The sequence below is a fragment of the Pelodiscus sinensis genome, chromosome W (assembly GCF_052426305.1).
Source record: "Pelodiscus sinensis isolate ZL-2025 chromosome W, ASM5242630v1, whole genome shotgun sequence".
NCBI lineage: Eukaryota > Metazoa > Chordata > Testudines > Trionychidae > Pelodiscus > Pelodiscus sinensis.
The window spans coordinates 13,456,632-13,471,183 of NC_143084.1; the positions used below are offsets into that span (position 1 = coordinate 13,456,632).

Genomic DNA, 14,552 nt, shown 5'->3' on the forward strand with positions numbered 1-14,552 from the left:
AGACACATGGTTTATACCACAGCCCCCCTAGGAGATTTTATTAGCTCAGTAAGTGTTCTGGGGAATGGGAATTTTAGCTTTTTGTCATATAAAGAATTAGTGCTTTACTTTTCAGACAGCTGTTTCACTGTAAAGTAGATTCTGTTAAGATAACATAACTACTGCACTACAATTACAACATAGTAGCTTAAAATAAATGAAAGTGGCAATACGACAATCATGTGTAGAATTTTATGTAGCTCTCCCTAATTGTCTGATCCTAAGTCCACTAAAGTTTTTTGAAAGGTGCATATTGACTTCAGTAGGCTTTCGATCAGGCTCTAAAGGTCAATCTTGGGAGGTGCTAAGTACTCTTGCTCTTCCACTGACTGCATTTCAGTGGAAGTTGTGGGTACTCTGCACCAAACAGAACACTCAGTACCTTGCAGGATCAGTGCCTAATCTCTCTCTCTCTATATAAAAACCTTTTTCTTTCCGCGCAACAGAATGACATCATCACGCTCTCACACTCTCTGGCTGCGAAAGCTACCAGAGAGAGGGGGGTTGGCAAGTGCAGCAAGCATGGGGCACAGCCTGCTAGTATAGTTTAAAAAACAGTTACACAAATATGGATTACTGTGATATATGGAATTTCACTGACCTCATTAGAGAAAGACTCCTATGTCACAAATGATGATGGGGGGAAAAAAAAAGTAATTTCTTTAACATGAAAGATTTCTTCTCATATGAACTCTCAGGACACAGCGCTGAGCAAAATAGGTGTAGGTTTCATTTAGCAAAATGCTACTGGAAACAAATAAGTCATTAAATCAAGATTCCAACAACAAATCAACCTGTTGGAGATAAAGTTAATGTGCATTCCTGAGCAGTAGAGTATGAAAGTCAAAAGCTCTATCACCAATAATTCAATATCAAGTGATAGCAAGCTTGTGTATAAATGCAGCGGGAATATCTGGGCATCAGTTCTATTACAGACTACAGATAAACTACACAAATCTTCATGTGTTAGAATTAAAACCATCATCTATCCTACATTGAAGAGATCAAGTGGAAAGCTTATGGTGGGTGTAATGCCATCATATTTCTGTTTGGTTATCAGACTTGCTGCTAATTTTTCTAGAGTCCGTTCCCAGATAATCTATGTACTGATCAGACTTGAAGGAGGAAAAAAAAAAAAAAAAAAAAAAGGTCCATTTGAGAAAGCAAAAACCAGTTTAGCTGAATCATACAAGGGAGACAGGACCAGGTTTGGAGAAAACCTCTTACAGTTAATATTAGTTAATGTTTGTAAAAGGCTTTACAGATGTAAAGTGCGAAATGGGTGCTAAGTATATTGTTAATAATAATAAAGGAAAACTCCAGTGCTTTCCTATCAAACACTGCATAGGTAGATAAATAGACCAAAAAAAGAATATATAAAAAAGTTTAAAGTAACATTGTTTAAGAAATACCTCTTGAAGTTTCAACTTTTCTATGGCTGTGGATGTCTCTGAGCTTATTCCATGGTGGCTGCCATTTTCCTGCTAATAGGCAGGAAGTAAGAGAAATTAGGACAGGAAGAAACTCATTTTGCACTGAAATCAAGGGGGAAAGCACTGGATTTGGAGCACCAATTGTAGGTAAATTTCATTAAATAGATTTTATTTGTATTGTTTAAGTAAATGTAGTTTGATTTTTAACAACTTGCATTTTCTCTTCTTTATTTGAATTACCAGATGTTACCTAGAACTGTCAGCTGAAGGAGGACAATCTGTGCCTTCTTCCCTGAGAAATAACGAATCTCTGATCTCTCTCCCCCAATCTTTCTCTGCTATTTCAGTCCACGGTATTTTTAAACCATCATTCCTCTCACCCTGCAGCCTGACATTAGTACCAATCCCTACAAAGTAGGCACTCAAGCAACTGAGTGGATTATCTCAGGACTCCAGGGCAGCAACCTGAACTATCCCCTTACGGCCAGCAAACTGACTTACCCCTTCTCCCATGTCAAGCACTTAATTGACAGATTTAAAATTTTCAAATGTTACCAGGGAGAAAAGTATCCAGAGTTCCATTTGGTGTCTGCCTTGGACACCAAAGCAACTTATTGGATCCGATTTCTCAGATTACGTGGCTCTGTAGAGGGCTTCCTTCCCCATTCAATGTCTGTTTTAAGAGGAAGTAAAAAGGTAGAATCAGATGCTTGTCTGCAGAGACAAGCTCTCTTTATAAGTGAGGTAAGACAGCGTTGTGTGCTGATTAGTCCCAACAGCGACCAATATGAGCGGCATTTAGCACATAACCATCTCTTCCTCACCACAACTTCATTTTAGCTGCCCTGAAGTTAACTTGCCAGCTCGGCTACGTCTACATTGGCATCCCTTTCTGGAAAAGGGATGCTAATGAGACGAGTCGGAATTGCAAATCCGTGGGGGATTTAAATATCCCCCGCGGCATTTGCATTTACATGGCTGCCGCTTTTTTCTGGCTCGGGGATAAGCCGGAGAAAAGCGCCAGTCTAGACGCGATTCTCCGGAAAATAAGCCCTTTTCCGGAGGATTTCTTATTCCTACTTGAAAGTAGGAATAAGAAATCCTCCAGAAAAGGGCTTATGTCGACAAAGCAACATGACAGTGTAGACGCAAAGGACAGTGTAGATGCAATAACGCCTTCTCTCGACAGAACTCTGTCGACAAAAGGCGTTATTCCTTGTAGAATGAGGTTTACAGCCGTCGACAAAACTGCTGAGTTCTGTTGATGTTATGTCGACAGAACTCAGCGGCAGTGTAGACGCAGGTATAGTTTTGTCGACAAAAGTCCACTTTTGTCGACAAAACCCTGTAGTCTAGACACACCCTAAAACAGCTTCACTGATTTCTAAGACAAAACAAGGAAAAATGGTGGTGGGATATGGAGAAATAACATGTCAATATTGAGCTATTCTGTTCCTCAGTGCCCAAAGTTGGTGACTAAGAAAGATAATTCTCTATGGAAGGGAAAGTCATTGCTCAGGAGATAACTAGACTGAAAGCCACATTTGTATATATTTCAGATCTGAAACAAATTTAGAGCACTTTTCCAGAATGAAAGTATCCTTTCTGTGGTGTGTATCTGTGTGGGTGTGAGGTCTTCAGCAAAATCTTGTACACTTTATTATGGCAACATTAATTATGAACAATTAAGCAGTCAAAAGTCAAGCATAAGCTACTGTTTAATTCGCTACCATAACTCTGTCATCATCCTAATAACAATTAATTATGCCATTTTATTATACAATACCTCGCTGCACTTTCTACAATTCTAGAGAAAGGAGATTATTCTAAGAAACTGTGCTCATGTAATCCATATGTGTAAAGGGTAGAGTTAAGATCGTTTGTCAAACCTTAACTTTCATGTCTTGACTTTTGAGTGCTCAATGCACCCTTAAATTCACATGAATTTAGTTGTTAACATTTAATACTAAAGAACATTTGTTTCCTAACAGTTACCAGTTAGCAAAGGACAATTAGTGCTTATCAGTGTTATTAGTCAATTGCACATTTTCTGTAAGCTTCACACCAGCTGGTCAAAGACTGATGAGTTTCTACCAGCATTGTAGGCTTAGTGCATATGTCTGTATGTTAGGGATGTAAAATCCTGTTTAATTAGTTAACTGATTAAATGTTAAGTTTAACTGGTTACCTGATTAAATGGGGACAAGCAGTAGGACCGTTCCAGCCCACTGGGCTGGAGCTGCCAAGTGGCCCCCGCACCTTCCTTCAGAGACCAAACATGAAAATTTTAGCCCAAGAGATATATATTTCTGAAAGTTACAAGTGTGTGAAGACAGGGTCTTGTAATGGAAACTGGTTAACAGGCATCTGAGCAAAACACTCTCCCACCCGCTTCACAAATGGATTATAAAAGGTTAATCTTGATTTGGTTTTTTTTTAAACCTTAACCAACGACTTATTGTTTAACTGTAAAGAACTATATAAGCTGATATTAAACTGCATTTCAAAGGATACTGTGCTGGTATCACTCATATACTTGCTGAAAAAAGCTTCAAGTTTTGCTCAGTGCAATGTTCTGAAAGCTATGTGATACAAAGAGCTTCACAGCAAGTGAAGCTAAACAATTGTATTTGAAATTATATTAAAAAATTGAAGTCAGAATTTGAGTCTCGTGTTAGTGGCCACAACTACAGAAGAGAAAAAGGACATCATTTGAGACATCCAGGGACAAAACAGCGGGGTAAGATTTCCAGGGTGGGGACTGGGATAGAGCAGCAAAAAAGAACATCTGGTAGAGGGGGAGGGGAGGCAGGACCAGAGTAGCAGGAGATGACAACAGGGAGTAGTGGGGGGAGGGTAGAGAGAAGACTGTAAAGCAGCTGTCAGTTTTTTTAACATAATTAGTTACATATTTATCTCAGTTCATAATATACATAATATTTCTATCAATGTTTGATCTTTCTTCGCGCACACGTACATTCATTGCCCATTTTTAAAATAAAAAGATATTAACCCTCTTTTATACCCCTGCTCCTACCTGACACTTATGAGGTCTCTCTGACGTGTGCACTTGTTTGATGTGCCCATTCAAGTGATCTGGCCTTAAAAAAATATATATGTATTTATATATGTATATGTATACACACACACACACACACACACACACACACTTCAAAACAAACATTAAAATTAGATGCTACTGTTGCATCTGCTCCAAGAAGAGTTCTCTCTGGTGTATCTGGACTCCAGGTTATTCAAGCAACCCATTATATTTTACTTCAGTAGACAAAGATCAGAAACAGTTAGAGCTCTACTCTGATATTCTGCCATCCCTCGGCAAGGAAATACTGTTTTCTAATCAAGAAAGTCAGAAAATTTAGATCAAAATTTTCACACGGGGATGCCTACAGTTGGACTTCTAAATTCATATCTGGACACCAAAATCATTGACCTCAGTGTGTGAAGTGCTGAGTGTTTTAAAGTCAGGACACCTTGATTTAGGTGTCCAAATAAGGATTTAGGAATCCAACTTTAGGTGCCCTAGTATGAAAAATTTGGCATTAAGTTCTACTTTTGTGTCTCAATTTCCTCATATATAGTATGGAAAAATATTGTCCTCCCTTACAACTATGCTGTGATGCATAATTTATGTTTGTAAAATACTTTGAGGGCCTCAGACAGAAGATGCTACGGAAAAGCAAATTATTATTGAAAGAAGTTAGTCCAGTCCCCAAAATTTGTAAAGCATGTTTTGAAGGAGGGAAGCCTGAATAGCTAACGATTTTCCTAGTGGGTGTTCCTCCGGGTAAGAAGAAAGCTTTTCGTTGTATGAGACCAAAGCTGCTCGGAAACTAATTCTCCTCCTTTCCTCCCCCAACTTTCAGCCAGCCAGAGAGAGCTGGGTGGAATTCATTCTCTGGAGACAGAAGACAGAGTTAACGCCACAGTTAAGCTGTTAAACCTGATGCTTGGGCAGGTGGGCTGGGACTGTTTAACTGGAAAGACCAGTCAGAGGTTTAAATTCTTAGTACATACCTATGAACTTCAGGGATGCCCCTTGAACCAATCCTTGAACTAAAGCAGGGGTGGTCAATGATTTTTAAAAGAGGGGCCTCAGGCGGAAGGGGCGGGGCCAGCCAGGAGACTTCTTGTGCTTCTCCCCCTACCCTGATTGGCCTGGGGTGGGGGAGTGCAAGAAGTCTTCCCCCTCCCTCCCCCGCCCCCTGGAGAGAAATGCCAGCTGTTTTAAAGACAGCTGTCGGTTCCCTCTAGGCGCCCAGCGGAATAAGACCTCGTGTGCTCCCCCTGCCCAATCAGGGCCTGGGGAGCACGCAAAGTCTCCTCACCCCTGCAAGAGCATACAGCGGCTAGAGACACACGCAGGTTGTTTTAAAACAGCCGGTACGTCTCTCTAGCCGCTGCATGCCCCTGGCAGGGCAGGGCAGGGCAGGGCAGGGACAGGTCACGAGAGACTTCGCGCGCTCCCTGTCCCCAGGCCGATTGGCCTGGGGACGGGTAGCGTGCAAAGCTTCCCCCTGCCCCCCCACCAAAGGTGTGCGGCCCCTAGAGATAAATGCCAGCGGTTTTAAAACAGCCGGTGTGTGTCTCTAGCCACCGCACACTCTTGCAGGGGCGAGGAGACTTCGCGCGCTCCCCCACCCCCAGGTCCTGATTGGTCTGGGGATGGGGGAGTGGCAGGGCGGCCACGGGCCGGATCCAGCCCACAGAGGGCCCTTTGATCACCCCTGAACTAAAGGTGTACTGTAAAATTAAACATCACACTTCTGTCTGATTTGTTTACCCACCTTGGTATAACACTTAAGATTACTAAAACTAGAAGACTAGAGGAAAAGTAAGATCCTCTTTTTTCAGATTTTTATTTTATGAAGGCATATAGACATTTTCACTGTTTCCTTTTTAACATTAGACCCTGGCTTTCTGAACTCAATGGGAGCACTGAATTTTCAGGACCTCAGAGAATCAGTTACTTTATATTATGCATGAAAGTCTTTCAGCATAGCAACAACAGGGAGATTCTCTTCTTTTTTTAAGTGCGTTTGGAAAATAAAAACTGGCAGGGGATCTCATGTGCAGGTACAGGACTCAAAAGTGCCTTTAACTCCTCATGGTGATTAAACTTGATACAGAAACAGCATCACCTTGAAATCTGTTGTCTTAGAACATCCCTGAACTTGCCCATTATTGGAGAGTTCCTTTTTGTCATAGAGTTTGTTTGTATAGCAAAAAACCCCTGTCCTTATGACAAGAGCAGATTCAGCAGGGACAAAGGTTTTTATGTTTATATTCCTGGGGTACCTTTATCCAAAGCAGATTTTCACTGCTTTCTGGCTATCATCTCAGCTCTCTCTCACCAACCAGGGCAAACCAAAAAGATCAGATCCATTAGCTAGGGATATTGTTGAAACAGGAAGGCTGGTGTTGACTATTCCCTTATCTACCCTCTCCTCAATTTGGGCATTGAATTTGTGAAAGACCCAAGTTTCAAACTCATTCCTGAACTCAAAACAAAACATTGATACTGCCTTAATATGGCTTGTGTCTAAGATCCAATTGTTTGTGGGAGTTCACTTAAGTGACAACAAATATCAGCCACATTAAACATACAGATCTTATGTATGCTGCAGGTTAGAAACAGGATACCCTTCAGGAGACTGTAAACACAAAGACCATGTACTAAAGAGATAGCTGTAGCTGCAGACTCTGAAATACCACTTCTTCACACAGTAGGACAAATGGAGTGAAGTTAAGACAGGAAAACTTTACTGATGAACAGTCTACAAGTCATTTTAAGATCTATTAATACTTTGCACTTCAATAGCAACTTGCAGTAGAGGGCTTCAAACCACTTCACAGCTCATAATTAATCCACAGAACACCTCTCTCAGGTACCCAATTATTTCAATTCACAGATGAATCACTTGCCCACCATTACACACCAAGTCTATGACAAAACTGGGAATGTTACCCAAGACTGATCCAACTCCCCTTATGACTTAATAGTTAACCCTTCCACAAGGCTGCAAAACAGTTTCCCAAGGGAAGCGATGAAAGCTCCATCACTTGGGATATTTAAAACTAGCAGCATATGGATGATTCTACACTGGTCCTCAAGAGATGGGTTAGATAACCCTCTAGGTCTTTTCCATTTATGATTCACATCAACATCCTTTTACCTGGAGAAACCTTTTCCGCAGCTCTGGCAAATGTAGGGCTTTCCCACAGAGCCATCATGAGACCGAACGTGATAGGACATCCTATCTTTCCGCTTGAACCGCAGCCCACACACTGGACAAGAATACGGCTTCTCGCCGGAGTGTGACAGCTTGTGCCGGTTCAGGTGGTACACGTCCCGAAAAATCTTGCCACAGATCTCACAGGCCACCTGCTTCCTTATCCTGCTCCTCTTTCGGGGGGCATCAGGACTGTCCTGACCATGCACCCCATTTTCACCAAGTCTTGGTGGTGGGATGTCTATGTAACCCAACTGTAAGCTGGTCACCCCATGCTGAGCCTCATGCTGCCGTAGGCGATTAGCATCTGTGAACACTTTCCCACAGAGACCACAAGGAAGGATGCCGGCCTCTCGCAGGCCCCCGGGGGTACCAAACATCATGGAGTCTAAAAGATTTGCTTTGCGAGGACGTCCCCGGCCCCTTTTGGTGCCCAAAGTGGGGGCACTGGTCCCCATGTTCTGGAAAGACGAGGCCAGCGGAGGTGGCGACAACGGTCCTGCCACCATGGGCAGGTGGTCCATGCCCTGCAGGATGGGCAAGGAGGACTGGGTGGTGGTGAGGGCAACCTGTGTGGCCTCGTCTTCGGGCATACCAGCAATGCCATTGCCATTGGGTGGCAGGCTGGCCCCACTGGTTGTATCGAGGGATAAGCCCAGGTCGGCAGTGCTGGGGCGGAAAAGCATGATGTCAGGGCGCACAGGGGGCACCAGGATCTGCACGTTGGACTGCTTGATGACCTCCTGGCAGATGTCGATGACAGAGCGCATGAGCAGGAACTTGGCGGCCGTCATGAGCTCGGGAAAGCTCTCCAGCCGCACCACAATGCGTGAGGTGTAGGCAAAATCCAGGATGTCCCTGAAGACCTTGGAGCTGATGGTGTGCATCTCCAGCTCCCGCCCCACCACGGCTGCCCCACTGCCAGTCCCGTCCTCTGAACTGCCCCCTTCCGCACCACCAGCCCCCTCACCCAGCTGCACGGTGAACACTGACTCGAAGTACTCGCTGCAGGCGGCCAGCACGGCCCGGTGCGCAGGGAACCTCTCATCGCCCACCCGCAGCAGCACATCGCAGAAGCGGCCGCCGTTCTTCCGCTGCTGGTTGAGGTTGTGCAGCATGTCGGCGCTGTGCCGGCTCACTTGGTAGGTGTAGCAGCCCGACGACGGCCCGCAGGCAGCAGCCTCATTCACACGCTCCATGGGGCTGTGCTGCCCCCGGTGGCCTGCAGGCGGCGCTCGCTCTTAGGCTGCCTGGCGGCGTTCGCAACGCCTCCCCCCACTCCCTCCCCGTGGCTGTCCGGGCCCGGCGGTGGCGCGCGCTGCTTGCAAAGCGCGACGGGATGGATTGGGGGGGAGCAAAAGGCTGAGGCGGCGAAGGAGCGCGCGCGCAGCTCGGAGCTGAAACAGCAGCAGCTGAGGCGGGTCGAGCTCCGCCCGGCAGCCGCGGAGGCCGCAGCAGGCAGGAGCGTGCGGCTGTAGCAGGCAGGGCGGGAGGGGGCTGCCGGCTCCGTCCGTCTGTCCCTCCCTGTGTATTTGGAGAGGAGGAAAGATGGCAGCGGCTACACTTCCTCTTGCACTTTCACCCCTGGGGGGAGGAGAAGGGGGGCGAAACCACCCCACCCCCGACAAAAATCCAGTGGAGCCCCCCGCTGCTGCTCCCCGACTAAGCGCCGGCCCTGCCCGCCTCGCTGCACCCGCACCAGAAGCGCCGCAAACTTTTCTTCTCTTCTGGGGCTCTAACGCCCCCCACCCTTTTAATAGACCCCCCCTCTCCCGTCACTCGGGCTCCCGCTTCCTGTCCCTCTTCCCCCCGTATCCGCCAATGTAAGAGCAGCCAGAGCCAGCAGGCCAGCCCCCACCCCGCCCGCAGGGGCTGCAGTCTCCCCCCTCCCTAGCACAGATCCGCCAATGCCGAACGAAGAGCAAGGCCCCCGCCCGAGTACATGGGGGAGGGGACTGCACTCTCATCTCCTCCCCCAAATAACGAGGTTGTGGTTCGACCCGACCCTGTAGGAGAGACCGTGGGGGGAGCAGCGGTTTCCCCCCCCCCGCCTTAGGAAAGCTGATCCTAAAGGGGCCAGGGGCTACAGGGAGACCAACTCTCCCGTGCGCATTTAAATCTTCACTGCACCCCCCTGGCCAGGAAAACTGAGCACAAAGATTGGGGGCGGGGAGAAAAGGAGTACAGAAGTTCGCTCCCAATCCAGTGAAAAATCCCCCCAGATGAACAATTAGGAAAGCGCTCTTGCGCGGGGGGGCGGGAGAAAGAGAAGCTACACAAATCAGTTGATTAAACAAAATACAGGACTATGTAGCACTTTAAAGACTAACAAGATGGTTTATTAGATGATGAGCTTTCGTGGGCCAGACCCACTTCCTCAGATCAAACAGTGGAAGAAAATAGTCACAGCCATATATACCAAAGGATACAATTTTAAAAAATGAACACACATGAAAAGGACAAATCACATTACAGAACAGAAGGGGGATGCAGGGGAGGTGAATGTCTGTGGGCTAATGATATTAGAGGTGATAATTGGGGAAGCTATCTTTGTAATGGGTAAGATAACTAGATCCTTTGTTCAGACTCAGGTGTAAAGTGTCGAATTTTAGCATGAATGACAGTTCAGAGGATTCCCTTTGAAGTGCAGATTTAAAAGGTCTTTGTAGCAGGATGCAGGTGGTTAAGTCGTTGAGACAATGTCCTTTCTGGTTGAAATGGCAAGAAACTGTTTTTTCTTTGTGATCCTGTCTAATATCTGTTTTGTGGGCATTGATCCTTTGGCGAAGTGTCTGAGACGTTTGTCCAATGTACATAGCAGACGGACACTTTCGGCACATGATAGCATAGATTATATTTCTGGATGCGCAGGAATATGTGTTCTTGATCTTATAACTCACTTGGTTAGGTCCAATAATGGTATCAGCAGAGAGAATATGTGGACAAAGCTGGCAACGGGGTTTGTTGCAAGGGAAGGTAAAAGGGTTGGTATTAGTGTGGTATGTCCTGTGGTTGTTGGTAAGAATCATCTTGAGGTTAGGTGGTTGTCTATAGGAGACTATGGGTCTGTCCCCCAGAGCCTCTTGGAGTTTGGTATCCTGTTCCAGTATAGGCTGTAGTTTATTGATAATGTGTTGCACAGGTTTAAGTTGGGGGTTGTAGGTGATGACAAGTGGTGTTCTATTGTGGGTTTTCTTGGGTCTGTCTTGAAGTAGATGGTTTCTAGGTATTCATCTGGCTCTTTCAATTTGCTTTTTTATTTCTCCAGGTGGGTAGTTGAGGTTTATAAATGCTTGGTAGAGATCCTGAAGTTTCTGGTCTCTGTCAGTGGGATTAGAGCAGATGTGGTTGTATCGAAGGGCTTGGCTATAGATGATGGATCGTAGGGTGTGTGCTGGATGGGAGCTGGAAGCATGTAGGTAACTGTATGAGTCGGTGGGTTTTCTGTAGAGAGTGGTGTCTAATTTTCCATTGGTGATTTGTACTGTGGTAGAATGGTCCATGTAGAATGGTCCAGGCTGAGGTTGATGGTGGGGTGTAGGTTGTTGAAATCTCTGTGGAATGTCTCCAGTGTTTCTTGGCCATGCGTCCAGATCATAAAGATGTCATCGATGTAGCGTAAGTAGAGAAGGGGTAAAAGGGGACGGGAGTTGAGGAAACGTTGTTCTAGGTCAGCCATAAAGATGTTAGCATACTGTGGGGCCATGCGTGTACCCATGGCTGTGCCGCTGATCTGGAGGTATAAGTTGTTCTCAAACTGGAAATAATTGTGGGTGAGACCAAAGTTACGTAGGTCTGCTATCAGGTTGGTAGTGGTGTCCTCTGGGATAGTGTTGTAATTGCTTGTAATCCGTCTTCATGTGGGATGTTGGTGTACAGAGCTTCTACATCCATGGTGGCAAGGATGGTGTTATTGGGGAGGTTATCGATGTTTTGTAGTTTCCTTAGGAAGTCAGTAGTGTCTCGGAGATAGCTGGGGGTGTTGGTTGCAAAGGGTTTGAGCGTACCAATACCAGAGATGATGGGACGTCCGGGGTGTCCAGGTTTATGGATCTTGGGAAGCAGATAGAACAATCCTGGTCGGGGGTCAGAAGGTGTTTCTGTGTGGATTTGTTCCCGAGTAGCTGTAGGGAGGCTTTTAAGGAGATAGTGTAGTTTCTTTTGGTATTCCGAGGTGGGATCAGAGGAGAGAAGTTTGTAAAATGTGGTGTTCGAGAGTTGTCTGGTTGCCTCCTGGTTATAGTCGGCCTTATTCATAATGACCACAGCACCCCCTTTGTCAGCTGGTTTGATTATAATGTCCAGGTTGTTTTTGAGACTCTGGATGGCATGGTGTTCAGCGCGGCTGAGATTGTGTGTCGCTTGTTGTCGTTTGTGAATAATGTCAGTCTGTGCGTTGTTGCGGAAGCTTTGTATATAGAAATCCAGATTGTAATTCCGACCGTCAGGGGGAGTCCATATAGAATTATTTTTCCTTTGGTGTTGATAGGGGGGGATCTGGTAGGTCAGATTGATGTTCATTGGTGGTTTGGAAATATTCTCGGAGGCGGAGGCAGTGAAAAAAAGCCTCAAGGTCACCACAAAATTGTATCCAGTTTGTGGGGGACGTGGGGCAGAAAGAGAGACCCCGGGACAAGACAGACTCTTCTGCTGGATTGAGTTTGTAGCTGGAGAGGTTAACAATATTATCCGGTGGGTTGAGGTAGTTGCTGTTGTAGCCTGTGGTATGGAGCAGGTTAGAAAGTTTATTGTCTTTTCTTTGTTGTAGGGAATAGAAGTGTGTATAGTAGATTTCTTGTCTGGTGGAACAAAACTCTTGCAAGGTGTCAGTCGGCGTGGATGTTTGTCTTGAGATGAGACGCTCTAAGTTAGAAATGTCATTCTTGATGGTTTTCTGTTTCTTGTATAAAATACTTATCAGGTGATTCCTTAATTTCTTGGATAGTGTGAGGCAGAGTCTTTCACTGTAGTCAGTACAGTATGTTGATCTTAATGGATTGTTCACTTTCAGTCCTTTGGGTACAATGTCCATCTTGCACTTGGATAGAAAGATGATGTCTGTCTGTATCTGTGCAAGTTTCTTCATATGGTTGATGGATTTCCATTCCAAACGGCTAAATGTAGTGCCTTGCATGTAGAATAGTAATAGAAATGTAGCCGTGTTAGTCTGGTGTAGCTGAAGCACACTAATACCAACCCTGGTACCTTCCCTTGCAACAAACCCCGTTGCCAGCTTTGTCCACATATTCTCTCTGCTGATACCATTATTGGACCTAACCAAGTGAGTTATAAGATCAAGAACACATATTCCTGCGCCTCCAGAAATATAATTTATGCTATCATGTGCCGAAAGTGTCCGTCTGCTATGTACATTGGACAAACGTCTCAGATACTTCGCCAAAGGATCAATGCCCACAAAACAGATATTAGACAGGATCACAAAGAAAAGACAGTTTCTTGCCATTTCAACCAAAAAGGACATTGTCTCAACGACTTAACTACCTGCATCCTGCTACAAAGACCTTTTAAATCTGCACTTGAAAGGGAATCCTCTGAACTGTCATTCATGCTAAAATTCGACACTTTACATCTGAGTCTGAACAAAGGATCTAGTTATCTTACCCATTACAAAGATAGCTTCCCCAATTATCACCTCTAATATCATTAGCCCAGAGACATTCACCTCCCCCGCATCCCCCTTCTGTTCTGAAATTTGATTTGTCCTTTTCATATGTGTTCATTTTTTTTAAATTGTATCCTTTGGTATATATGGTTGTGACTATTTTCTTCCACTATTTGATCTGAGGAAGTGGGTCTGGCCCATGAAAGTTCATCACCTATTAAACCATCTTGTTAGTCTTTAAAGTGCTACATAGTCCTGTATTTTGCTTCAGCTACACCAGGCTAACACAGCTACATTTCTATTACTATTCTTGATTAAACAAGGCTGCGTCCCTCCATGTTGGGGAAACTCAGACTGTCCCGGTTTAGCTTTGTGCTGGCCTATTGAGGTTGTGGAACTGAGCAGTGCAAGCCCTAAGATCTGTCTATGCAAGGCTCCCTCCACTGGGAGGCTGGGTTCCTGAGGGCCTGAGCCAGGCACGCCAAGGGCTCCCCACGACTTTGATTTAATAAGGGAGTTTCTCTGAACTGACTCTTGTTGCTTCAAGGTGTCTCCCTGCTAAAATCTTGTTTTAGTGGTGTCAGGGATTCGAACCCAAACGGCTTGGTTCGTTGTCTGACTGCAAAGAGACAGGCAACACCAGCAAGGGCCAATCACAAGCTCTTTATTGAAGAGTGCACACTACAATAGAGAGCAGCCCATCTCCAAAGAGAACCAGCCACGATTTTAGTAACAAGTAGGTTTATATAGACAGTTCCGTCGCGTCATAGAATATTCGCCCAAGCAACCCACTCCCCTTTTTCAATTAAACCTCCCATATCTATGCATATCTGGCCAACTATACAATGTGACCTTAAGCAATTCATAATGCATTAGCAACTTTCTTACCAGCACAGAAGACAAGTACCAGGCAACAAGGAGACATGGAGTTAGGAACAAACAGAGGGCAGGAACAGGGAGTTAAGATCAGAGGGAGAACAGAAACAGGGAGTTTCTTTATCAGTTCTCAAAACAAGCTGTTCCACATCACAGCAGGTACAAGAATGCAATTTTTCACTTATCGTACTTTTGCAACTTAAGCAAGTATGTAGGGCACACCCTTGCTTGAACCATGGGTACGTCTACACTACAGCGCTAATTCGAACTAACTTAGTTCGAATTAGTTAATTCGAACTAAGCTAATTCGAACTAACGCGTCTAGAACTA

The 14,552-nt window shown here is 45.2% G+C and overlaps 1 protein-coding gene across 6 annotated transcripts in view; it reads right to left on the bottom strand.

Moving 5' to 3' along the window:
* Positions 1–9,481, bottom strand: part of LOC102454356 (POZ-, AT hook-, and zinc finger-containing protein 1-like) — a 29,946-nt gene extending 20,465 nt beyond the window's left edge. The window contains exons 1-4 of one of the 6 annotated variants that reach the window (XM_075897834.2): positions 7,667–9,481; positions 4,510–4,573; positions 1,452–1,523; positions 641–658 (exon numbers count right to left, since the gene is read on the bottom strand). In XM_075897834.2, the coding sequence (XP_075753949.2) occupies positions 641–658; positions 1,452–1,523; positions 4,510–4,573; positions 7,667–8,922 (1,410 nt within the window). In that variant the 5' untranslated portion in view covers positions 8,923–9,481. The remainder of the gene's footprint in view (positions 1–640; positions 659–1,451; positions 1,524–4,509; positions 4,574–7,666) is intronic. The other 5 variants (XM_075897830.2, XM_075897831.2, XM_075897835.2 and 2 more) reach the window with 5 other exon arrangements.
* Between the last annotated feature and the right edge of the window lie 5,071 nt (positions 9,482–14,552).